Source organism: Martes martes (genome assembly GCF_963455335.1).
Source record: "Martes martes genome assembly, chromosome: 8".
Taxonomy (NCBI): Eukaryota; Metazoa; Chordata; class Mammalia; order Carnivora; family Mustelidae; genus Martes; species Martes martes.
This window is the reverse complement of record NC_137895.1, coordinates 41,497,544-41,522,944: the sequence shown is the minus strand read 5'-3', so window position 1 is coordinate 41,522,944 and position 25,401 is coordinate 41,497,544. Positions and strand designations below refer to the sequence as shown.

Sequence of the window (25,401 nt, the reverse complement as noted above, 5' to 3'; positions counted from 1 at the left end):
AAGAAGAACTAGAGCCAGTTCATGGGCCCCTGCAGGGTCCATGGCTGGGCTGAAGCTTGTATTGAAGAGTCTGTATGCCTGTTACCCTATACATGGGTGGGTGAGACTTCTTAGCTTCCATCGACTGCGGTACTGGATCCCACAACTCCCACAGAGGCTCTTTTGTCCATTACTAGATGCCAAATTACTGTTGTTAGGAGGCAGACAAAACGATGGATGTCTTATTCTACCCTGATGGCTGATGTCATTCTGGTTCATTTCTAAATGCTCTTTTTTATTTGTTTCATCTTGTATAGTACCACATTGTTTTATTTTTATTTATTTATTTTTTGAAAGGTTTGTTTTATTTATTCGATAGAGGGAGACACAGTGACAGAGGGAACATAAACAGGAGGAAGTAGGAGATGGAGAAGCAGGTTTCCCGCTGAGCAGGGAGCCAGATGCAGGGTTAGATCCCAATACCCTGATGACTGAGCCATCCACGCATCCCAGGACCACACTGTTTTAATTGTTTCTTAATCTTCACGGTTGTCTTAGCTATTTTTGGCCTTTTACTCTCACAAATGAATTTTAGGTTCTACTTGAGAAGTTCATGAGATATTTATTTGTGATTTTAATTAGAATTTCATTGAATTTGTAGATCATTCTGGGGGAAATTGGTATATATATTTCTTTAGGTCTTTAATGTCTTTTATAAATCTTATTTATAGTGAAAGTAGTATAATTAAATATGCTTTTCATTATTATTTTAGCTGGTTTAACATTTCATATTATAATGATATAGAAATCTGATCCTAAATTTTTTTTTTTACTTGGTTACTTTAATGATTTTTTTTTTTTTTTTTTTTTTTTTTTGCTGGAAAAAAGATAGCCTCACAAAGTTACATAATTACCTAATGGAAGAATTAGAGAATATGATGCATTTACCAAGTCACAGTAATTACTCTTCCAGTATTACTCACTAGACAAATATTTTACTGAACTTAACCTTGTAAATATCCATTTTTTAATGCCAGTTCTCGGACACTATTCAGGTTTTGGCATTTTTATAATAAATGGGTTTGCAGGTGTTAAGATTGTTTCAAAATATTTTAGTGCATTCATGTGAGGTCTTTATAGGTGATATATTTAGATCTTTCAGAAACTATATTATATAATGATGCAGACATTTCCCAACATACAGCTTTAAAAAATACATTTTTTAAAGATTTTATTTATTTATTTATTTATTGAGAGAGAGACAGAGAGAGCATGAGAGGGGAGAAGGAGAAGCAGACTTCTCATGGAGCTGGGAGTCTGACGTGGGACTCGATCCCAGGACTCCGGGATCATCACCTGGGCTGAAGGCAGTTGTTTAAGCAACTGAGCCACCCAGGCGCCTCTTTAAAGCGAGTCTTTTTCTGAAGTAAAAGTAGTTACTTTCTCACTGTGTTTAAAATACCCCTTTGCCTTGAAGGGGAACAGACCGTACCCATTTTAAGACTATACGGTCGAGGAGCACCTGGGTGGCTCAGCGGGAAGCCTGCTTCTCCCTCTCCCACTCCCCCTGCTTGTGATCCCTCTCTTGCTAGGTCTCTGTCAAATAATAAATAAAATCTTAAAAAAACAAAGACTATATAGTTGATAGTATACTGTTTCGATAATAAAGAGCTTAAAAGCTTTATGTTGCCACACGGTGATCAAAAGCTGAAAGGGAGGAAAGGATCAGGTTCTCCATAAATGCCTTTCTTCTTTATCAAATAAAACTCTCCCAGTATACTGTCTCTTCTGCCTCATTGGCTTGAACTCACAAGACTCTTTACTTACCCACCCCGCTTCCCATCCCCACACATCCTTTCTCATTTGCCCTTGGAAATATACATAAAGAATCCTGAGGTTTGGGAACACCCTTTTTTCTTTTTGTTTTTAAAATCATAAGCTCTTTGTTACTGTTTTTTTGTGATTTAATATTTTTTAACATAATTGTGTTTTTTTTATTTTTTAAGATTTTATTTATTTGTTTGACAGAGAGAGAGAGAGAGAGAGACACGTAGGGAGAGTAGTAGGCAGAGAGAAAAAGGGAGAAGCAGGCTCTCCGCTGAGCAGGGAGTCTGATGTGGGGCTGGATCCCAGGACTCTGGGATCATGACCTGAGCTGAAGGCAGCCACTTAACTGACTGAGCCCCAGTTGTATTTATTTTTATAGGCAGCCTTAAGAGTTTTTTGGAATAAGTGGTGATATTAGTAAAAATAAGCAATTGCTAGACATATTTCTGGTATCCTTTTCCCTTCTAACTGATGAGATACCGCATTCTTACATGTAAAATTTTATATGTAAAAATTTTACTAACTGGATTAGTAAAAGCTGTTGGAATATTGATTTTTTTTTTAAGATTTTATTTATTTATTTGAGATAGGGCAAGTAAGAGAGATAGCATGAGTGGAAGGGCAAGGGAGAGGGAGAAGCAGGCTCCCCACTGAGCAGCAAACCCGATGTGGGGCTTGATCCCAGGACCCCGGGATCATGACCTGAGCCGAAGGCAGATGCTTAACTGACTGAGCCACCCAGGTACCTTGAAATATTGATATTTTTAAAGTAACATTTTACCTTGAGAAGTCCATTTTAATATCCAGGTATCAGGACGCCTGGGTGTCTCAGTCAGTTAAGCACTGCCTTTGGCTCAGGTAATGATCCTGGAGTCCTGGGATTGAGTCCAGCTTTGGGCTCCTTGCTCAGCGGGGAGCCTGCTGCTCCCTCTGCCTGCTGCTCTGGCTGCTTGTGCTCTCTCTCTCTCTGACAAATAAATAAAAATCTTAAAAAAAAAAATTCCAGGTATCAAAATGGAGCATTATTTTCTTCTGGAAATGTTACTTTCAGCTTTGAATTTTTTGTCAAGTAGTAGTAACAGTCTCATCTTTTCTTTTTTCCCCAGATATGGAATATATGAACGCTGCCGAGAATTGGTGGAAGCAGGTTATGATGTACGGCAACCAGACAAAGAAAATGTTACACTCCTCCATTGGGCTGCCATCAATAACAGAATAGATTTAGTCAAGTATGTGTTTTCTGTATTTTAAAATACTATTTATTATAAAATTATTAGAACTAATTATAAAAATTAGTAATTTCTAAAATTCATTCCTTTAAAAATAGAGATTCTGTGTACCTTTTTTTCCCCTGAAGATTGTTTTTAACATACATTGAATGCTTATTTGTACAAGGTACTGTGCTGAGTGCTTTTTCATGTATCTTTCCTTTAATTTTAATTCTTGAGATAACCCTGTGTGAACACTAACATTAATTGTTCTCCTGATGTGGAAACTGAAGCATAAATAGATTATATTACCCATGACGTGCAGCTAATAAAATTTGGAATCAGGATTTCAGCAGTGTAATTTGCAGCTCAGATTCTAAATGGGATTTCTGTGGGGGAAAAGCTACAAAAGAAAAGAGAGGTTACAAAGATAATAGGTCATAATGGTCTGTTTTCACTATTCATACCAGCATAAGTGATGAATACATACTAAGTATAAATGATTTTTGTTACTTACTGCTAATCTGCTTGCTTAGTATTAATAAGAGGTAGTTAGAAAGCAAAAGTTAGGGTGATAGGAAGTGTTAGTAAATCTAGTTTAGTAGTCTCTGACAATTTGGACACAAGTTCTTCAGATGAAGATATGAATCTGAAATAAACTAGTTGCAGATGTGCCCTTAGGTACAGTGTACAGGGTCTAGAGACAACTGGGATATTAAGGCCAGTGAAAAGAATTTGCCCTTTTGAATACTAAAGGAAGGTTAAGCAAGTAATAACTAAAGTATTGAACTCTGAATCACTTTCTTCCAGAGAGCATAGTCCATTTTATTTGTTCCTTTTTTATTCTTGTATGTGGAACCTTCCCTCTGCCTTTCATAAGGGTTTCCTGATGTCTAATTCTCTTTTTGTTTGTCAGAAAATGTTTTTATTTAATCTTCACTTGTGAAAGAAATTTTCACGTGGTATAGAAATCTTGGTTGGCAGATCTTGTTTTATTTTTGTGTTTTACTAATTGAAAATAACATTCCTCTGTTTTCTGGCTTCTGTTACTATTGAGAAATTAGTCTAAATATTGTGCTTTTGAAGGCTTTTTTTTTTTCCCTGTCTGCTTTTAAGATTTTTCTCTCTGTTTCTGGTTTTCTGCAGTTTCATGTTGATGTAAGTAAATGTGGATTTCTTTTTATTTACCCTGAATGAGATTGCAAGGAATTCTTGATTCTTTGGATTGATGTTTTCATCAGCTCTGGAAAAATATCAACTATTATTTCTTCAGCTGTTGCTTCTACCCCATTCTTTTTTTGCTCTCCTTCTGGAACTCCAGTTAAATGTCTGTTTGACCTTTTCATTACATACTCTGTGTCTCTTCTCTTCTATATATACTATCCCTCATTGTGCTTCATTCTGTAAACTTCTGACTTGCCTTCTAGTTCATTTATTCTCTATGTATTATCTGCTGTTAAATCTATTGAGTGTGTTCCTAATTTTATTTTCTACTTCTAGAATTTTTACCATTTACCTTTTTCAAACCTGTATTACTTAAATCATCTGTGGCTGAAATTCTTAATGTTGTCTTGTATACTTGAATATAGTAAATATAGTTATTTTATGATTGTTTCTGAGAAGATAGTCTGTATCTGTTAATGTTGTTCTTTCCTGTGCCTGATTATCTTTAAATATGTACTAGACATTGTGTTTGAAAATTAATTGTTGAATAATTTGAGACCTAAGATGAGATTTCCTTTTGTTTCTGCAAGATGCACCTTTAATTTAATTTCAAGGCTTTAGATTTTCTGGATTCTTCAGGTGGCTGAAGACCTAGCTAGAGCCAGGTTTACTTCTGGTTCATAATTACTGCTACAGTATAACCTTTTAGGGTCCCAACCTTTGTTTTGCTTTTGCCTGTTTAACTTGCTTCTTGGCCAACTCTTTCATATCAGCAAATTATTTCTAGGGCAGATGGTGCCCAAGCAGTTTTCTGACTTCTCCACATTTTAACCCTCTCCTGAATCTTGGCCTGGTTAATGCTCTTAATCTTCTTAGGTTTTACTTTTTAGGAAATGTTTCTTAGATTTCATTGAACGTTTTTAATTTTCTTTAATGGGACGGTTGATTCAAATGATCTAACCTTTTAAACCTCTGTTTGTTTTTCAGTTAGTATTATTTTAATTAAAAAAGTGTATAAACATTTTGAAAACTCAAATAGTACTTAAAGGCTTACAGTGGAAAATGGCAGTTTCCCCCACGTCCTGTAGCCCAGAAATAACCTTTTTTTTTTTTTTTAGCACTTGAGCTGTTTCTTTCAGTATTTACTCTTTATTTTATATATTTATGTTGCTACATTACTAGAAAAAAATGACAGCAAGCATTTTTTCTGCTTTTGTTTTTCAAGATTTCTCATTATCAGTACAAATAAGAGCTGCATCATTCTTTTTAAACAGCTATATAATGTTCAGTTATATGAGTTTAATTTATTTAATGGTTTTCTTGTTGATGGACATTTAGATTGATTTTGGTGTTTTTATCATTAACAACCAGTGCTGTAGTTGATATCTAGGTCACATATCATTTTGCTGTGTTCATATATATCTGTAAAATTTATAGGAATAAGAAAGTTAGATGAATTTTGAATTTTAATAAATATTGCCAACTTTTATGCTGTTATTTCTTGATTTATCACTTATTATATTTTGACTTTCTATTTTGGGATATCTAGATGTCCAAGATCTCCTCACCAGTAATAATTCTCCTATCTGCTACTATAGTTTTAGTTAAATCACCATGCAAAGTTTAAGTTGTTATATGTAAATTCTCAGTGTTAAACCTGGAAGTGTTCTTTGATTATCTGTTCTTTCCTTTTGGAATTTTGATTTCTGCCTGAAGTAACAGTTACTTCATTTTTAAACTTTCTTTATGTTGTAACTAATTCTTCCCATATTCTTAGAAGTGTAAAATCCCTCTGTATACAAACAGTATCAACTAATTTATCTGTTCCATTTTTGGGTGTGGGGGATAGAGGAAATCATTCCTGGAATTCTCCACTTTTCTGCTCCAACCCAGATTATTTGCTCTTTAGAGCTACTATGCAACCATTATTGTGAGACTTTCCTTTGCCATTACTCTGGGAAATCCCTTTGTTCCAGTGTTGGTCTCAGTTTTCTGGATTGAGATTTTTGTCGCTGTTGGGTTGCTACCTGGTTTTAGTAGAGCACAATTTCTGATAGCTTTCTGAGAGAGAGAGCACTTAGGAGGTAAATGTTTTGAAGTTACTCTCTTTTCTGCCCTCATATCTTATTGGTTGTTTGACTGAGCATGGATTTACAGATTAAAAGTAGTTTTCTCAGAAATTTGAAGCATTACTGTGTTATTTTCTTTCTTTCTTTCTTTTTTTTTTTTTTAAAGATTTTATTATTTGACAGACAGAGATCACAAGTAGGCAGAGAGGCAGGCAGAGAGAAAGGGGGAAGCAGGCTTCCTCCGAGCAGAGAGCCTGATGCGGGGCTCAATCCCAGGAACCTGAGATCATGACCTGAGCCAAAGGCAGAGGCTTTAACCCACTGAGCCACCCAGGCACCCCTATTTTCTTAATTCATATATTACTATTGAGATTCTGTTGATTAAAAAAATGACATTTGTCTTGTGGTTAAAAATAAACAAGGAAGTCTGAAGTGAGAAATACAAAAAGACTTGATGCTGCCTGCCTTACAAATATCCCAAGCCACTTGTGGATTAATGAGGTTATAGAATAAAGTCAGTAATTGTGGAGTGGGTTAATAATTGGTATCTGAGCATATTATATTTCAGGTAGGTAAACTTAATTTTTCACAATGCATGATCTAGCAAGTTACTTTCCTAAAACAAACATGGTGAGTAAAGACAATTTTTTTTTTTAAAGATTTTATTTATTTATTTGACAGACAGAGATCACAAGTAGGCAGAGAGGCAGGCAGAGAGAGAGGAGGAAGCAGGCTCCCCGCTGAGCAGAGAGCCCGATGCAGGGCTCGATCCCAGGACCCTGGGATCAGGGCCTGAGCTGAAGGCAGAGGCTTTACTCCACTGAGCCACCCAGGCACCCCTAAAGGCAATTTTTGATAACAACTGGTATTCATAGCCTCAAGATTACTTTTCACTGCTGAGTCTGGAATTATACCCCCATTAAAAAGTTACAGCGTATCCATAACACAGCAAATAGTATGAACATCATATTTGCATAGGGCCCTCATACTCCTAGGTCCTATGGGAGTGGCTTGAGGTCATCCAGATGGATACAGCACACAACAGTGGGTTTGTATTGATTCTTGGGGAATTCAGTACTTTTATAATAAGAGCAAACTTGCTCTTTGGTCCAGAAGGAGACATTGCTTCATCTCTCAAGGTTGCTTGATACAAACACAACTCAAAAGAAATGACCTGTGTAGAAATGGTCAGGGCCTTGCATTCTACTCATACACCTAGCAAGACATGGGAACGTGAGAGATCCAATGAAAAGTGTCTTTTCTAACAGTTATGTTCCATCTCTTTGTGAGAAGGAGTTGTTATCTGTCTGCCAGCTGACCTGAACAAGGAGAGGAGCCAGAGGTTGTAGTTGTTTAGAGTGTGAACTTTCAATGAATTACTGTAATTTTAGTGTAGTGTCTCATATGGTTCTTTTATTTAATTCCATGAGTTTCAAATTTCTCTGGTAAAGGTGCACTGAATACACTTTTCAGCAAATGCCCAATGGTTGAGTGTTAAAATCAGTGTGAGCCTGAGGCCAGATATCATCATCATATAATGAAGCTTAGGGACATAAGAATGAATCTGAATTTGAAGAGTTTGAGTTATTATTATAATAATATTAAAATTTTGAGTAGTTACATTTTAAAATTGAATATTACAATGCACAAAGAAATACTTGTCAAACACTGTCAGTTTCTTGATTGTTACAGTACACTAAAATGCCTATTTGTGATGCTAAATACTGAACTTTCCTAGAGAATATAAGCTACAAAACAACAGGTTTTTCAGCAATTTTTATAAACTTTCAATCAGTGTTTCTGTTTACGCTCTAGTTTCTTCATTGCTTCATTATTCTACAGAGGTAACAATTACCTTTAATCCATTAGTCTTTCTAGGGTTTTTTAACATATATTGGTTTTCTTCTCATTGGTATCCCCCTCCAGAAACATTTAAACTGTTAACTTTACATTTTTCAAATACTTGTTGATAACTCTTGTTCATTGATGATCTGGTCTCAAAACCTAGGGATCATTAGTTAGTACCTACAGCAACATTCCTTGCTAACCTTGTAGTATGCCGGGAGACTTGAGTTTAAAAGTAAGAATTACATGATCATTTCAGAGTTGTGTAGTTTTGAACTAGGGTCTACAGCTATAAAGAGTAACATATTATAAAAAGTTAGTAATTCTTTTCCAGTAGTTTACAATGAAAAGGTGATAGAAGTTCTTTAGTTTGCAGGAAAAAAAATTCTCCTATCTGTGTGTTTGTGTTGGGTGGGGGGTTGTATTTTAGAATCAGTCTGGAAATCATTCGTTACCATAGCCCTAGCAAAGATTTGAAATATGAGTAAAAATAACTCAGGAACAAATATATTTACTCTAGAGAAGGTAATAAAATTGCCTTAAAAAAGTCCCAGCTCGGGGCGCCTGGGTGGCTTAGTGGGTTAAAGCCTCTGCCTTCGGCTCAGCTTATGGTCTCAGGGTCCTGGGATCAAGCCCCGAATCAGGCTCTCTGCTCAACGGGGAGCCTGCTTCCTCCTTTCTCTCTGCCTGCCTCTCTGCCTACTTGTGATCTCTACCTGTCAAATAAATAAATAAAAATCTTCAAAAAAAAAAAAAAATCCCAGCTCTTATGAAAGCTGTTCTTTGGCTGAGCTGTACTTCTCTTTGGGCTCAAAAGCCATTTTCAACTATTATACGACGCCTACCAAGTTCCTTAAGAAAGAATTTAGGAATAGTTAAATGTTTGTGTTCAGACTAATGTCTCTGATATTTTGGACTGGAAATATTTTAGTCTGGAAATACTTTGTTACGTTACTTTAAACTATTTTACATGATAGAGTGGAGTTTGGCCCTTCATTACATAATGCTTTAAAAACGCCAGTGTAATAGATACATAAAGCAATAAATTTCTGAGTTAAGCATGTAAGTATGAATATATTAAATGTTTAAAATTGTACATTAAAAGTGAATGCATTAGTGATCTAAAGCAGTAATCACTTGGAACAGTTTAAGAATCTCAGTAGTATTCACCATCAAGCATTTGACATCAATGGCTTGAAATCATTTATATTCAAGATTCATTCATTGATCAATCCAAAGTAAACATTGTGATAACCAGCTAGGTCCTGTTTATTTCAGAGGAAATCAGTATGTTATAACATTAATATATTAAGCAATGAGGTGGTTCTTTATAAAGCAAGACAGCTTTAAAGGTATAACAAGGCATTGTAAAGAACTTCTGTGTTATACTTAAAATTTATAAAATTCTTGCACATATATTGCTTGATTCAATCTATAATAATTTTGTAAGGAAAATAAAGCTCATAAAGCTGAGCTTCTCCCTGTGGTAGACTCAGTGGCCTATTCTACAACTTTCTCTCTGCTGCTGCTCTCTGATCCAAGTCTTGGTGGTTCTCTGACTGCCTTCTTTTTTATATGATTGTTACTTGGCATTGCTATTCTTTTTTGTAACTTTAAAAAAAATTACTTTCCTTTTACTTCTAGAAGAGTGATGTGTTTGATATAAAATTCTACTAAATATATTTTTTAAATATCACAAAAGATAATTTGTCATCAAAGACATAAACTAGCATTAGGTCTACAATGGAAAACATTTTTTCTTTACTTTTTACTTAATTTCTTAAAATTGAAAATGAAAGTTGTCTAAATTATTTAAAATTTTGTCTTATAGATACTATATTTCGAAAGGTGCTATTGTGGATCAACTTGGAGGAGACCTAAATTCCACTCCATTGCACTGGGCCACAAGGTTTAAATTTGCTTCTGGATTTTTTTTTCCTTTGATTCCCTTATTAGTCTATAACTAAACAACTGTTCTTTTTTTAATGATATGCTAAAATGAATGAGAGAATTAACAGTTAATATCAACAGTGTACTAATATATTGCTGTACAGTGTTACCTGCATTGGCAGCAAAGTTTATTGTCCCAAAGTGTCTTTAGGAATTCACCATGCTGATATTAATCCTTTTAGTTTATGATGGAGTTAAACTTTAGATTTGTAAATGTAATAATTATACAGCCTCTATATATTTACAATTAAAGAAGTTCCCCAGTTCATGGGACAACTAAGATTATATTTGAATATGATTAATAGAATATAGTAACTATTTATTACATATTTAAAGAAGTTATAAGTATCTGCATAAAATTTAAAAGACTCTTTTTTGGTTGAGACTTAAGAACTGTAAAATACTAAGCATGTCTTGACATATACATATTTTAAGAAACTTTGAAAAAATTGTGTAATCTTTTCCACCATTGCCCTATTTAAGAAAGATCTTTCCAGGAGATCCTGTTTGAAATAATTTTATATATTTAAGTGTTTATTCTTTTATGTTTTAGACAAGGCCATCTATCTATGGTTGTGCAACTAATGAAATATGGTGCAGATCCTTCATTAATTGATGGAGAAGGATGTAGCTGTATTCATCTGGCTGCTCAGTTTGGACATACCTCAATTGTTGCTTATCTCATAGCAAAAGGACAGGTAAAAAAAATCACAATGGTGTGGATTTTAATCTGATGTTCTTCATGGTTTAAACGCCTAATATCATTGGTGTTACAAGTGTAACAACCTGGTGATATTTAAATAGTTCTTTCTGGTGGATGAAGAGAATAAATAATATAGTTAGTTTGATATTGAGGTAATAAATATAGTTAAAAATAAGAGATAATCAAGAAGCAGATAATGATCCATTAAGATCCATTTATTTCTGAGAATGATGAGAGTTGAATCCCAGAAAGTAAGAAAATTTAGGTATCTATTTTTTCCCTTACTTACATCTTTTGAATATATACTCTGAATTCATTTATACTTTTTTGAACATTTTACTGGTTATTTTCTCTGTTAAGTTACTTCTCTGAGTGGGGGATAAATTCTTTAGGATCAGTTTCTCTGTTTCTGCTGCATAATATAATGCTACTTCTTACATGTCAGGAAACTTCTCATGATTTAAGTGGTTCTTCTGATTTTTCGTGAATATGTACCGACTGTAGTCACATTAAACAGGTACCAGTCTATATATATACCATGTTTTTGTAATAAATGTATTTTGTTGAAATTAATGTCATTCAGTTTTTCTTTCATGTGTTTTCTCTGGTTATACTTAAACATTAGCTTTGTAACTAAGGACCTCATCATAAGAGTAAGACAAATGATTTTAATTCATTGCTATTAACATTTATTTTAAATTTTATGCAGATTTAGAATTTGAATAGTATTGATTTTATGAATACTTAAAGTATTTATTGTTGGCAGTCACTCACAATGATAGTTGTGCATTGTGCATTATAGTATAAGAGGCATAGGCTGGCTAATTGCTGGAAGAGGAGGTTATTATCTAATATGGTGTTTACAGACTACCCCCAAAATCTAATGGCTTTAGAACAATACCAGCCATTTATTACCTTGGGTTGACTGGGCTTGGCTGGGTGGTTCTTTACCTTGTGATAATGGCTGGGGGTTACGGGCATTTGGGGTCTTGACTGGAATGGAGGATGGCTCACTGATATACTTTATACCTTAATATGAATGGCTGAAAGGCTGGATTCAGTTGGAGTGCTGAGATAGCAAGTCCTCTCTTTTTCTCCATGTAGTCTCAGAGTTCCTTCTCCATGGTACTCCTGGACATAGTCTTTCTAACAGGAAACTAGACTCCTTACGTGGTGGGAGCTCCCCAAAGAACAAAAGCAGAAGCTGTCTGCCTTTTTTAAGTCTTATGTCTTGAACTGGCACGGCAACATTTCTGTTCCATTCTGTCAGTTAAAGCAAGTAACAAGGCCAGTTCACATTCATTGTGGGAACATATGGGTATACTAGCAAGTGAGGTTTGTCAAGGGCCATGTTTGGATACCAGCTGCCACAGGAGATTATACTTGTTCTCCCAAGTTTCTTCTACACTGGGGTTTGGAGCAGTAGATGGTGCTGTAATACATGATTACAGCATGGCCTTTTATTTTGCGGGTATAAATTTATAATAACACATTCACTTTTTCTTTTGTTTTTTGTCTTTTTGTTAGCTTTTTGATTCTGAGGTTTGGATGTTTCAGTAACCTTTTTAACTCTGGTAGAGGATGTTGGCTATAGAATTTTATGGGACAGGGATTTCTATCAGTCACAGCACCTTTTCTATAATAAATGCATGATAATAAAAGTCTGGCAGTTTGTTTTCTTTTTCATGAGTAAGTTTGTTTTTGTTTTTGCTACAGAAATAACATGCTTATTGTAAAGTACTCAAACATAAGAGAATATGAGAAACTCCACCTCTTCTCTTACTGCTCCCCCCACTGAGATCACTCTAACAGCTTAGTATATATTTTTCCAGAATTTTTTCCATGTGTACACTAATTATAAAAGCAAACTTCTCTAGTGTTCATCACATCATACTTTGAATGGAGTCCAAAGTCCTTCCCTAGAGAAGGACTACAGAACCACTTGTGGTCTAGTCTGAGATACTTCTCAGGCCTATCTTTTGTCATCTTCCCCGTACTCTGCTTTGACACACCAGTCTTCCTGTTGTTCCTTGAACAGCTCTAATATGCTGTTGTCTTTGGGCCTTTGTGCTTGATCTTATCTTCTGCTTGGTAAATCCTTTCCTTAGAAGGTTACACAGTTCTCTTTCTGTCTTATTTCAATTAGATATTTGCTCAAATTTTATTAGTTCTGATTAGTTCCCAATTATAAGTAATAATAAAATTATTATATTTTTATTTTTTCTTTCTCTTCCCTTCCACTGACTATAGTTGTATATGATACTGTTTTTTTAGTGTTAACTTTGTTCTGATAGCTATAACCACATTTCTATTACTTGATTTTTCAGCTTTCAATAATATCCTTTGACTCATAGCTATTACAGATTAGGTACTTACACTTTCTTTTCAACCTTTTTCCATTTTCTCCATTTCTTGTTATTTGTATCAGTTTTATATTCTTAGGGCATATAACATTTCCATTTAGTTTGTCATTCTGTTCTTCACATTTGTTTCATTTTAGTTATACTGTTAAAATATATTTAGTGCTCACTACCAATTCTTTTGGATGATTTTCAGGAGAAAAGGGAAAATGCTAAGTTATGGAGCCCTGTTGATCATGGAATCCCCATAAGCTTTTGATCTGGGCTTGTTAATTCTTCCTAATAGAGAATACCCATACGTCCAGGCTGAACTTGGAAAAGAAGTACCAAGTTTTAAACCCCGACCCAAAGAAAGAAAAGGTTGAATTTCATTTTTCTTTTAGTACTCTAGAGATATGGCATTATTTTACATTTTTAATTTTACTTACTGATATTTTTTAATACTATCACTTTTTAAGAAGGATATGAAAAGACAACTAAGAAGGAAGAAGAAACTAAAACAAGAACTTACGTGTTTGTTTTAATTGGACATCACATTTAGTTGCGCTCTCTTGAAATTAGGACCCTAAAGGAAGTAAAATAAGTTACAATACTTGACTCATATAAAAAACTAGGGAGCTTGTCATTTTTCAGAAGATTTTCTTGAAGATTTTTATTTTAATGTGTATTTTGGAAATAGGTTACATAAGATGCTCCCAACCACAGTTAATGTAAATCTGTAAATGTATTTATAATGGATAAGGTGTAACTTTTGATTATAGTATTCTTGATGAGGGACTAAGACTAATGATGTCCAAGGATGTGTGTTCTAGTTTGTCTAATGTACTGGTTCTCAGCATTTTTTCTGCTTCAGTACCCTTGGTTAATGTTCACATTTGAGACATATTCCCATCAGTAATTGTGGTTCACAGACAACTACTGTATAGAGGTATAGAGTGTTGTGCAGCATACTCACTATAACTCTGTTCTCTCTGCACTGGCTGGTGTATTAGATAACACAATTTGGATTAGAACTGCTGCCTTTATATAATCCAGGAATGGGCAATGGGGAAGGGAAGAAGAGGAAACTTACTATCTATTGAATGTCTCTTATATTCTAGGCTATAGACTAGGTGCTTTACACACATTATTCCATTTAATCATCACAGGGGTCTTATGAAGCCATTATTTATATTTGCATTTTTAGATGAGGAAGCCGAAGCACAGAGAATTAAAGTAATTTTGCTAGTCTTATAGCTATTAAGTGGTGCACCTAAGAATTCAAAACCATGTCTGCCTTATTCTAAACCCTATGCCCTTTCCCAAACAAATAGGTAGATAAACATGTCTTTTCACTTAGCAAATAGTTTTTGATCATTTACTCTGCTGGGCACTGAGAATACAAAGATGAATTTAATATAAGTTAATATAAGTTTAATTGTCAGAGAACCTGTTCTCAGGCATATAGGATAATATATAGTTCAGGTTGGAGTTAGGAGAGAGAATTTTAGGGAAGTGAAACTGATAGAATCCCTGATGCATCAGGATGTCTTGAAAGGAGATTTCGATAACTAGGGAAGAATTTTGGTTGAATAGGTGGTAGTTTTAATTGTAATTTGTTAAAAAACGAAGCAAAAGTGGGGTGGGGGGGAAGTACCATAGGAAAGCAAAAAGTTGGATAGGAGAAGAAAAATAATCATAGTTTACTACACGATTTTGCTGGGAATAGTATTCATGTACATTTATAGTAACGTAAATATCAAACATTTTTGGAACCAAAAATATAATAGATCTCTTGAGAGAATAGAGAGGTGCATATTTGTGATGGGTCAGGAAGAGTAAAGAGCGGAATTCTCATTTCGCATACTGAAGTCTTAGAAGATAATGCCTAAAACTGAAAAATCAAAAAGTAGCAATTCAAGCTTCCTATTTTAAGATGTGAAGGGCTAAAAGAGGTGAAAATAGTGAGGAGTAAGGCAGAGAATTGCTTTATTACCACAAATTTTACAGAATTATTTGACTCTAAAAATGTACGTGCATAACAATAAAAGGCAAACAGTCTTTGAGTTTATTGAAAAGATAAGTCTTTTTATTTTTTGTTTTAAAATGCCTAGAAATAAACAGGGTTTCATTATTCCCTCTTATCATGAATTAGTTTAATCAGTTTTTCACAGACTTAAATCATTTAACATACTCTGTGGATGAAAGGTGAAGAGTAGGTCAAGATCTTTAAATGTAAAACGTTGAAAGGGTGATTAAACCATCTGAAAAAGGAAATCTGTTAAATATATGTTAATTAAATGCATATTTATAGTCAATTAAATATATGCCCATTAAAATATTTAGTGACAATAGTTTTATTTGAAAAAAAGTTAAAGAAAATTTTCATTAATCAGCCTTGATGGAGAAGTGTTACTGGCTTCTCCTGTGATATGTAAGTTAGATTTTTCTGAGTAAATTTGGTAGGAACTTAGAAATTTTTACCGTCTGACTTTTTTCTTTTTATTCTATCAGGATGTAGATATGATGGATCAGAATGGAATGACACCTTTGATGTGGGCAGCTTATAGAACACATAGGTATGTAATCATTATAAAATATTTATTCATATCATTTTTAGCATATTAAAATATAAAATAAATGATGAGAAAAAGTAGTTAATGTTCTGTTTGTTAATATTTAAAATTCTTACTATGAAATATAATAAATTACCTTTTTGATGTTTGAGTCTCTGTGCTTACCTTGATCTTGGTAATTGTAGTATTCCTAATTTATTCCTCTTTTAGCAGTTTTTAAGAATGAAAGATGTTACCTTATCTTTAAAATTATTTTTTTCATGTTGTTTGTATATTGGCAGGTTTAATATTATTAATTAGTAAGTTGCCTGAAAACATTTTTATAGCAATCCAGATTTAAATTTAAACATTTACTTGTTTAATTATATAAATATTAATGACCTTACTCCCTAATCAAAATTAGAAAATGTCAGGACCAAGTATGCCCTCTCATGGTGTTGCACATACTTAATTCTTCATATTAGAATGTTCTCTCAATACCTATTATAAGGTTGAGTATAGGTTAGATTAGAAGTGTTCCAAGATGGAATGCAAATACAACCACGATCAGTTTAGTATCTGTAATGATTTCTATATTGAAATTAGGGTTGTTGTTGTTGTTTTTTTTTTTTTTCCTTTTCAGTGTGGATCCAACTAGATTGCTTTTAACATTCAATGTTTCAGTTAACCTTGGTGACAAGTATCACAAAAACACTGCTTTGCATTGGGCAGTACTAGCAGGGAATACCACAGTCATTAGTCTTCTTCTGGAAGCTGGGGCTAATGTTGATGCCCAGAACATCAAGGTAAAAATATCCTGTATTGATTATGCTATGTGAGATGTTATTAAGATCTTAATTTCTCAGTAAAAAATAGATTATTTCACAGACTATCAAAGATGGAAGAAACCTCTTATTTAAGGTTAACCCTATGCTTCCATGCAAGAATTTCTTTGGAAAGACTGGTTTATTTACTTTTGTCTTTTAGTGTTGAAGTAATTTTCAGATTTTGATGGTCTTTTTCGTTAGTGAATTCTTACTGACTTCTGAAAATTTAATTTTATAATCCATATCTTCATAGCTAAAGGGAATTGTTTTCTGGTTTCTTTAAGATCAGTATGGAGAATCACAAGTTTGTAGGTAAACCACATTATGCAATTCTTTGAGTTGTTTTCATCTTATTTTAAAGGTCAAGACCTTTAAATTTGATAGACACTTTTATGATGTTTATAGGAGAGTCCCCACATACCCCATATTTTGGACTAATCCAGGAAAAGTATACAAAATTATCTAAGAACAAAACACAATTAACATTCACACTCTGAACATTTAGAAATTTGTAGACATTTTATGAGTACTTGGAAGAAAATTCTATCGGTAGTTTTAAATTTTGGTTAACCATTCTCATGTTTAAAGCTTCCGGATCCACCACGTCTTTCAGCAACTCTTTCTGTGAAATGACTTTAAACTTTCAAACATCATCTTTCAGTAATGTAAATTCATAAATAACTTTGTGCCCTTTGACAAATGTTCTTTAATTTTGGATTATAAACCATAGTATTTTCTGAGTCATGTTTCTTAAATTTCTAAGGGATATGTGCTAATTAAATTTGAAAGAGATTTGAGCCACGTAATAATCTGAAATGGCAATCAAAAAGTAGGTTATCTCCTGCTGGATCGGGGCATCTACTTATGTTCCAGTGAATAATTCTTTCTGTATTCAATTACTCTAGTTTGAACTACTAAAATAATACAGCTTAAACTAGCTATATGGAGCCTAATGTACTTAAACTTTTAACCAATTTTTAAAAACGAGTTTAATTAAAAATAGTTAAAAGTAAATATTAAATATCTTGTTGGAAACTATAAAAAATTGAGAAAGCCATGTATTTTCTTTCTTTTTAAAATTTCGAGTCCTTTTGTCTCCACCCAAAGTGATCAGAGTGGCCTAATATCTACCAGTAAAATACGAAAAGAGGAAAGTCTATTTCCAAAGTGCCTGACACATGAGGGGCACTCTAAATATTTGTTGACAGACTGAATGAAGATTTTTGTAGTCATGAATTTTATCTCTAAGCTAGTATTCATAACTCTGCTAGTAAACCTCTCTGCCACTTCTAAAATTATAGAGAAAAAATTTTACTTTTCCAAACGTTTTTAAGTAGGAAGCTCAGAAAAGTTCATAACAATGTGATTAGTAAATTAGGCCGATCTCAAGGGCTAAAGGATCAGAAAAATGAGTTTGATTAAGGCTAACCAATATCCCCATAAGAAAAAATTACCTTATGTTTTATATCTGAATTGCTTTAGAGCATTATTTTCCTTCTCTTCAGTACTGGACAGCCATTCTCAAAATGATCTTGCCCCAGGAATGTATTTCAGAATATTTAGTATTAATATTATTGAAAAGATAGAACCAGTTTTACTATGGCAAATGTTGAGTCTCCATAGACTCTGCCAAGAGCCACAGCAGTATATTGAAATTACAAGAATACTAAAAATTGTGACAACATGACTCTATAGTTCTGAAATTTGAAGCTAGTAGTGTGTATTTTTAGATCACTTAAAAATGTCTTTTCTATCCATATAGAATTTAGGTAACTTCACTTGGATCATGATCTTTAAGTATTTGAAGTGTGGTTTATAAATTTAATGTCTTTTTTTTTTTTAATTTGACAGAGAGAGAGATCACAAGTAGGCAAAAAGGCAGGCAGAGAGAGAGGGGGAAGCAGGCTCCCTGCTGAGTAGAGAGCCTGATGCGGGGCTGGATCCCCAGGTCCCTGAGATCATGACCTGAACTGAAGGCAGAGGCTTAACCCACTGAGCCACCAGGCATCCCTTAAATTTAATGTCTTTTCAAATAAATAATGAACCCTTGCACTTCACATCAACTATTGCATAAACTTTTATTAGACTTAGCAGAAGAAATCTGTAATGAATTTCAACAGAAAGGTAATGGTAAGAGAGAGATTTGAGATGATTTATATGGTTTGAGCCTTATATTTTTAATGTTTTGCAGGTTCAGGTACATGAATTATTTGGTACCAAGATAGGATAAGCTCCAATATAGCTTTCTTTTTATTTACTTACTTATTTATTTATTTGAGAAAGAGAGAGAGCACTCATAAGCAGGGGGACAGACGGGGGAGAGGGAGAAGCAGACTCCCTGCTGAGCAGGGAGCCTAATGTGGGACTCAGTTCCAGGACCCTGGGATCATGACCTGAGATGAAGGCAGATGCTTAACCGACTGAGCCACCCAGGTGTTCCTCGAATGTAACTTTCTTAATTAGTATGGTTTATATGAATACTTCCAGAGCTACAGTGTCATATAATTAATGTGCATGTGGAACTTTTTTTTTCTGAGAGAGAACACGAGCAAGCATGGTTGGGGGGGAGGTGAGCAGAGGAAGGGGGAGAGAGAGACACTCTCAAGTGGACTCCTTATTGAGCGTGGAGCTGTACTTGGGTTTCGATCTCATTAGCCTGAGATCATGACCTGAACCAAAACCAAGAGGCAGACACTTAACCAACTGAGCCATCCATGTGCCCCCCAAAAGAAGTTATTTTAAATGTGATTCCCTTGTAGCTTCTGGAGTGAAATCATCATCATTGTCATCATTATCATCATCATTTTATTTTTTTAATTGAGGTATAGTTGGCATACAACATTATGCTAGTTTTAGGTATACAACATAATGATTTGAACATGTGGGATGACCACCACAGCAGATCCAGACAGCATTGTTACCCTTACATAGTCACAAAATGTCCTTTTTCCTAGTGATAGGAACCCTTAAGATTTACTCTTAGGAGCTGTCCGATATATAATAGAGTAGTAACTACAGTCGCTGTGCTGTAAATACATCCCCAGGCCTTGACTTATTTTAAAACTAGAAGTTTGTATGTTTCAACTGCCTTCGCCCACCCCTGAACCCTGCTTCTGGCAACCACGAGTCTGTTCTGTGTATTAGTGAGCTTGGTTTTGTTTTGTTTGTTTTGTATTTTAGATTCCACGTACAAGTGAGATCATATGGTATTTATCTTCCTCTGACTTATTTGGAGTGACATTATTTTTAAAGGAAATAAAGTCTAAGGAGTTGCTTCAGTTGTTCAGGGAACATTTAATACTTTCAGAGTAAAAATAATCTTTCTGTCCACACTGTTGGAAAAGTAGATTTTTGTTTTAAAATGTACTTTTTGTGGAAGTTAAAAGATGAAATAAGTATCAGCTGTTTTTTCTGGGTAGACTCTGGCATTCCTATTATGCTGCAGTCTAGTCACCACCTTCCAATGGAGACCATTCATTCATTCATTTAACAAATATTAGTGCTGGGGAGTCAAGGTGTATAAAATAGCTGAACTCCGTATTCTCTCAGAATTTACATTGTATTAAGGAGCTAGACAGTAAGTTAATTGAAACACACATGTGCATGCATACAAGCAAATGTGCAGTGATGAGGGCTGTGAGTGACTTGTGAATGCCTCTGAGGAGATGACATTTGCTTTGAGACTTGTCTGATGAAGAAGGGATCAGTTATACAAAGATAAGTGGGAAAAAACTTTCCATGTAGAGGAGCCTGTAAATGCAAGTCCCAAGGCCAGGAGTAAGCTTGCTGTTAGAGGTACAGAGAATGACAGCCTGGGCTCAGTGCAGTGAGCAGAGGAGTGAAGTCACTCAGCCAGGTGCCAGATCACGCAAGGCCATGATAAGGAACTTTAATTATGTTCTCAGTCATGAAAAGGAGTTGGAAGGATTTGTGAAGGATGGCTTTATAATCTTTGTGTTTTAAGTATTTTTAAAAGACTACTTTGGTTGCTGATGGAGAATGCATTGAAGAATTAAGAAAATGGAGGGGATGGCTGAAGATCAGTTCAGCCATTTTAATAAATCGGGCAACTGGTGTTAGTTTAGCCTGCAGTTTTAGCAGATTTGTGGATTTGGAAATGATAGTTTAGAGTAGATTAGATATGAGGATGAAAGGCAATCTTGATGACTAAATAAATGTCTTGTGATATATATTGAGATTGTGAAGACTGAAGGAAGACTTTCTTGGGGCGAGGGTGATAGGAATTGGTTCTATTTTAGTCATATGTAATATGAAGTGTTGTGCCTTTTAGCTATGTGGAATGGCAGGCTAATTAAGTAAACAAATTGCTGTGAATTTCAAAAGGGAAAAATTCATTAATTAAAAACAATCTAGATTCTTTGTCCAGGAATTTGACAAATAAAGTTGATCTATACCTGTATATTTTTCCATTTTTCATTTTAAGTGTTAAGAAAGAGAGTCTAGTTGATAATCATGAATTATAACCAAAAAGATGTCGTCTGCAAATCTGAATATGGCTGTAATAGGAGTAAAAGTTGAATTCTTTAAAGAATATGAAAAATTATACTTTGTATTATAGCTATACAACTATAGTTATAATTAAACAACGATAGTTGATGCTATTTCTTCTAAAGTAGCTATTTGCTAAATAAGATTGAATTTAGGTTTCTTAGAAATCTGTCTTTATATTAGATATTTACCCTATAAATTAATTATTTGAATAAGGAATTCAATTCTTCTAATATATAAATAAATGATTTTTTTTTCCAAAATAAGGTTACTTTAAAATGCTACTTTGATTCTTAGAAGGCATAGGAATGACCATATACCTTAGATTAGAAATTCTTAATTTGGGACCTACCAGAAAATTTTGGTTAGAGGGTGGGCCCATAAATTGTTACAAAAAATTACTTTTATCAGTACTTTTTGGGGAGAAGGCCAATGACTTTCATCAACTATGACTCAGAAGAATTTAAGGACCATGGCCCCAGATAACAGTTACATGGAATAAATCCAAGTCTTGTGAAGTGATAACAGTAAGGGAAGGAAAAGTGACTTGGGATACTAAGACTATATTTTTTTTAAATGAACTATGCAGTAATTCCTCTTTATGGTAGCATCTCATTTGTGAATTTTTAAAAAATAATGTTGTATCCCCCTCCACATGTTTTGGTTAAATAGATAAATTTAGATGAATTTTGGGAGAACAGATAATCTCTGAGGGCTGCCCAAGCATTTCCAGTTTTTTCTTTCTAAAACTTACCAAACAACATAATTTTTACTTTGTGCAGGCTGTAAAAGCTTTGTTAATAGAGTAAAAGACTCTTACATGGTTTCTTGAAATGAGGTAAGAAACTTTTTTTCTAAAAATGGTTTTCTTTACCTCTTAAGTACCTGACCTAGATGGTCTTCAAGTAAGAATTTTCTTTAGTTTTAATAATGAAATCCATTCTCAGGCAAAAAGTTATTTTCCACCCTCCACCTTCCATTATGTTTATCTCACCAAAACCTTTGAAAAATTTCTTTTATTACCAGTTATATAGTCTATAAATACTCCATGATTCTTGTTGTTATTCCTCTTGTTATTATCATTTACTATTTTGGCTGATACATGGAGTAATCAAATATAGACTTAATTTAGAACCTGGGCTTTAGTATCATTCTTTACATTAATTGCTTGTTTATTTTACCAGCCGAATAAAAGAACTATACAAAAGCAGTCAGAAGACTAGAGGAGTAGTAGTTGGAAGATTTCTTAAAGCTCCCTCCATCTTTTTATCTAGGCAATCCTTAGGTGTCTCATGGCCCTCTAGTGGAAGGGATGCTCAGCTGGACCGAGGCAACAGCAGGATATTCTCTGGGAATTGTTACCCAAGGGATTGCTTTTATTCAGGTAATCTTTATAGTTTGGATTAATTAGCTGGTTCTTACATCTTAGGTGATAGAAGTTTTGAGTAGGCAAGGAGATATTTTACCATAAATATCCTTATTTGTGGAAGACTCTTCTAGATTAGCCCATTCCTTATTAAATACTGTTGACCTTTTACTAAAGGATTGGTTGGGCTTTTTGTCGTTATTGGCGTGTTGTTATAGTTGTTGCTGTTGGTGGCTGTGCTTATTTTGTTTGCTTTTTGTTTTTTAGTGTTTTTCTTTTAAATAAAGTGTACTTTATACTTGATAATCATCCCTCATAAGTAAGGCACTGCAAGGCTTATTTTTTTGTTGTTTTTATCCAGTTTTTCAAAATACAATTTCAGTATTTTCCTTTTTTATTAACTAATTTTGAATATTCATCCATACATTCTTAAAATTTTGGCACACAAAATTTTTCATTTTGCTTTTCTATTTAAAGAAGTAGGTAAATAGTGAAGAATATCAAGTAGAATAGAAATGTAGGTGTCTGACAATGAGACAATGAGAATGACAATGAGAAGTAAGATTTTAAATTAATAAAGTCAGAAAGAAGCATGAATCTAGAATTGGGGGCGCTTATGTCTTATTTCTTTCTATAAAGCACTTAGTTCTATTCACTTATATACTCTTTGCCATTCTTCTTGAGATTAAAGGGAGCTGTAGGTCCGTAACTTGAGTTTCATTATTTTTTGTTACTGTTCTCATTCTCTTTGGAAATTCGTGGATGGGTGAATGAATTTAAGATGATCAGAATGCCAGTACAACAGTAGTAGAAATAGAAGTTGACTTTTCTTTTTCTTCCCTGTTGTCTTCAGACCTTTGTCATTACTGAAATTAAACTGAGAGGTTTCTGGCAATTTGGTATGATAGTTGGATGTTTTGTAGTAGTAAGTGTTACTAATAAAACCCTTAAAGAATATGAAATAACTAATAAACTGAATGATAGCCTCTGATCCAGCAGGTGGTAAAATACCTACTTTTTGATTTACTTTAATATAAGTGGAAATGCAACCAAAAATAGAATCTATGGAATAAGACGAGTAAATACATTTACTGATTGTACCTTGAATGGGAAAGCATAATAATACGTAATGATTTAGATTTTTTTAGTATTTGACTTTGTCCAATGTTAAAACAATGTTAATGAACTAATTGTTCAGTTTATTTTTATGGGAGTACTTTAAAAATAACTAAAATATTTTACTTTTTATTTTTAATGTGATTTTTTTCTGCTTATCAGGGTGAATCAGCACTTGATTTGGCAAAGCAGAGAAAAAACGTGTGGATGATCAACCATTTGCAAGAGGCGAGACAAGCAAAAGGATATGACAATCCATCCTTCCTTAGAAAGCTGAAAGCTGATAAGGTAAATTCATGTTTGAAGATTTTCAGCAAATAATCTTTTTAAGTAAAATTCACAGGCATACTTTCTTAGCTGAGCAGTTTTAGCTTTTAATTTTGCCATTGGCCAGTGTAATTTTTAAAATACTAAATTACTCAGGACAAAGTCAGATAGCAAAGTTTTTCAGGGCTCTACCTACTTGGTAATTTGATAATTAAGAAGGATGGTTATATGTAAAATTGTTTAAATCTCCATAAGCTAACATAAATTTTAGTTCGTTGATTCAACTGGCCTTTGTTAAGCAATGGAGAGATAGTAAGTTCTTCTTGTTTAAGTGCATTTATTAATATGGTAATAAACTATGAAAAATTATAGTCCAAATACATATCTTTTTAAACTGGTCACAACTCTAATTAATTTAAGCTGCCCATTCTTTTGTGATATGTTGTAACTTTTTTAGAGTGAGAGAAACATATTCTTCACTTCTCTGTGGAAAGCCTGTTTTAGCTCTTCTGTATACCTTCAAGGTTAAACTGTATGACTGTTGGTTCAATTGCCTAATTATAATAATATGATTTCAAAAATAAGAATATTTCCCCCAAAGAGGGGCCTATATTCCTTAAAAATTTCTTTCCTTTTAAAAATGTAAAAATCAGCTGACAGTTTCTTTATAATACTTAAATAATTGACAAGATATTTGGCTAATTTGTCAGTAATCATAAGCTGAAGACATTAAGCCTTCAGTACCTTTTTATTTAGTCTGTTCTAGTGGTAATACTTTTTTTAAAGTTAATGATCTGTGTGTTATCAGGACAAAATGACAAGATTTGGACAAAGGAAAACGTGAAAACATGTCCCATTTGTTTATAGTTCAGACTTCCTTAGTGCATTAAAACCATTGGTCATGACTTTAGCATGAGAAAAGTCAGATTTGTAGTGTATAAGCTTGCCTTTAAGATGCCTGGATAGCTCTGTTAGTTAAGCGTCTGCCTTTTGCTCAGGTCATGATCCCAGGGTCCTCTGCTCAGCAGGGAGACTGCTTCTTCCTCTCCCTCTCCCCACTTGTGCTCTCTCTATCCCGCTAACTTTTTGTCAAATAAATAAATAAAATCTAAAAAAAAACTTGCCTATTTTCAAACCCATAGTTGAGAATAATGAGCAGTTTTTGCATGTCGTGTTAACTCTTTCATTTTACTATTAGATATAACATAGAAAATAGTTTATTTTTCAATTGTCATTAATTTTGCTCTGTTCTCTAGGATTTAAAGCAGTTTTTCTCAACACAGTGAATAAATCCTGATAGATCATTGTAACTAAGCTTATAACAAAAGTGTCTTGTATTGCTTTGGAATGTCCTATAATATTTATGCCTTCATTTTGTTTAGTGTAAATATTCTAAAGGATTTTTAAAAAATACATTGTCAGATAAAAATGACTTTGTAAATTCTAGATGTTTAATAATATGTAGTTACTTATTATAGCAATATGAACTGTTTTGTTTACGTGTTTGGATATGATTTCTTTTTAAAAAGAGAGCTTCAGGGATGCCTGGGTTGTACAGTCAGTTGAGCATCTGACTCTTGGTTTCAGCTCGGATCATGATCACAGGCTGTGTGGGACTCTGTGGTCAGTATGGAGTCTGCTTGGGATTCTCTTTCCTTCTGCCCCTCCCACTCGTTC

The 25,401-nt window shown here is 33.9% G+C and overlaps 1 protein-coding gene across 1 annotated transcript in view; it reads left to right on the top strand.

Moving 5' to 3' along the window:
• The window catches only part of ZDHHC17 (zDHHC palmitoyltransferase 17), a gene marked incomplete at its 5' end in the record, with an annotated part of 86,116 nt that overhangs the window by 28,604 nt on the left and 32,111 nt on the right, over positions 1-25,401 (top strand). The window contains 6 exons of the mRNA XM_080812311.1: positions 2,913-3,035; positions 9,924-10,001; positions 10,596-10,740; positions 15,599-15,663; positions 16,283-16,445; positions 23,620-23,745. Coding sequence (XP_080668437.1) covers positions 2,913-3,035; positions 9,924-10,001; positions 10,596-10,740; positions 15,599-15,663; positions 16,283-16,445; positions 23,620-23,745 — 700 coding nt within the window. The remainder of the gene's footprint in view (positions 1-2,912; positions 3,036-9,923; positions 10,002-10,595; positions 10,741-15,598; positions 15,664-16,282; positions 16,446-23,619; positions 23,746-25,401) is intronic.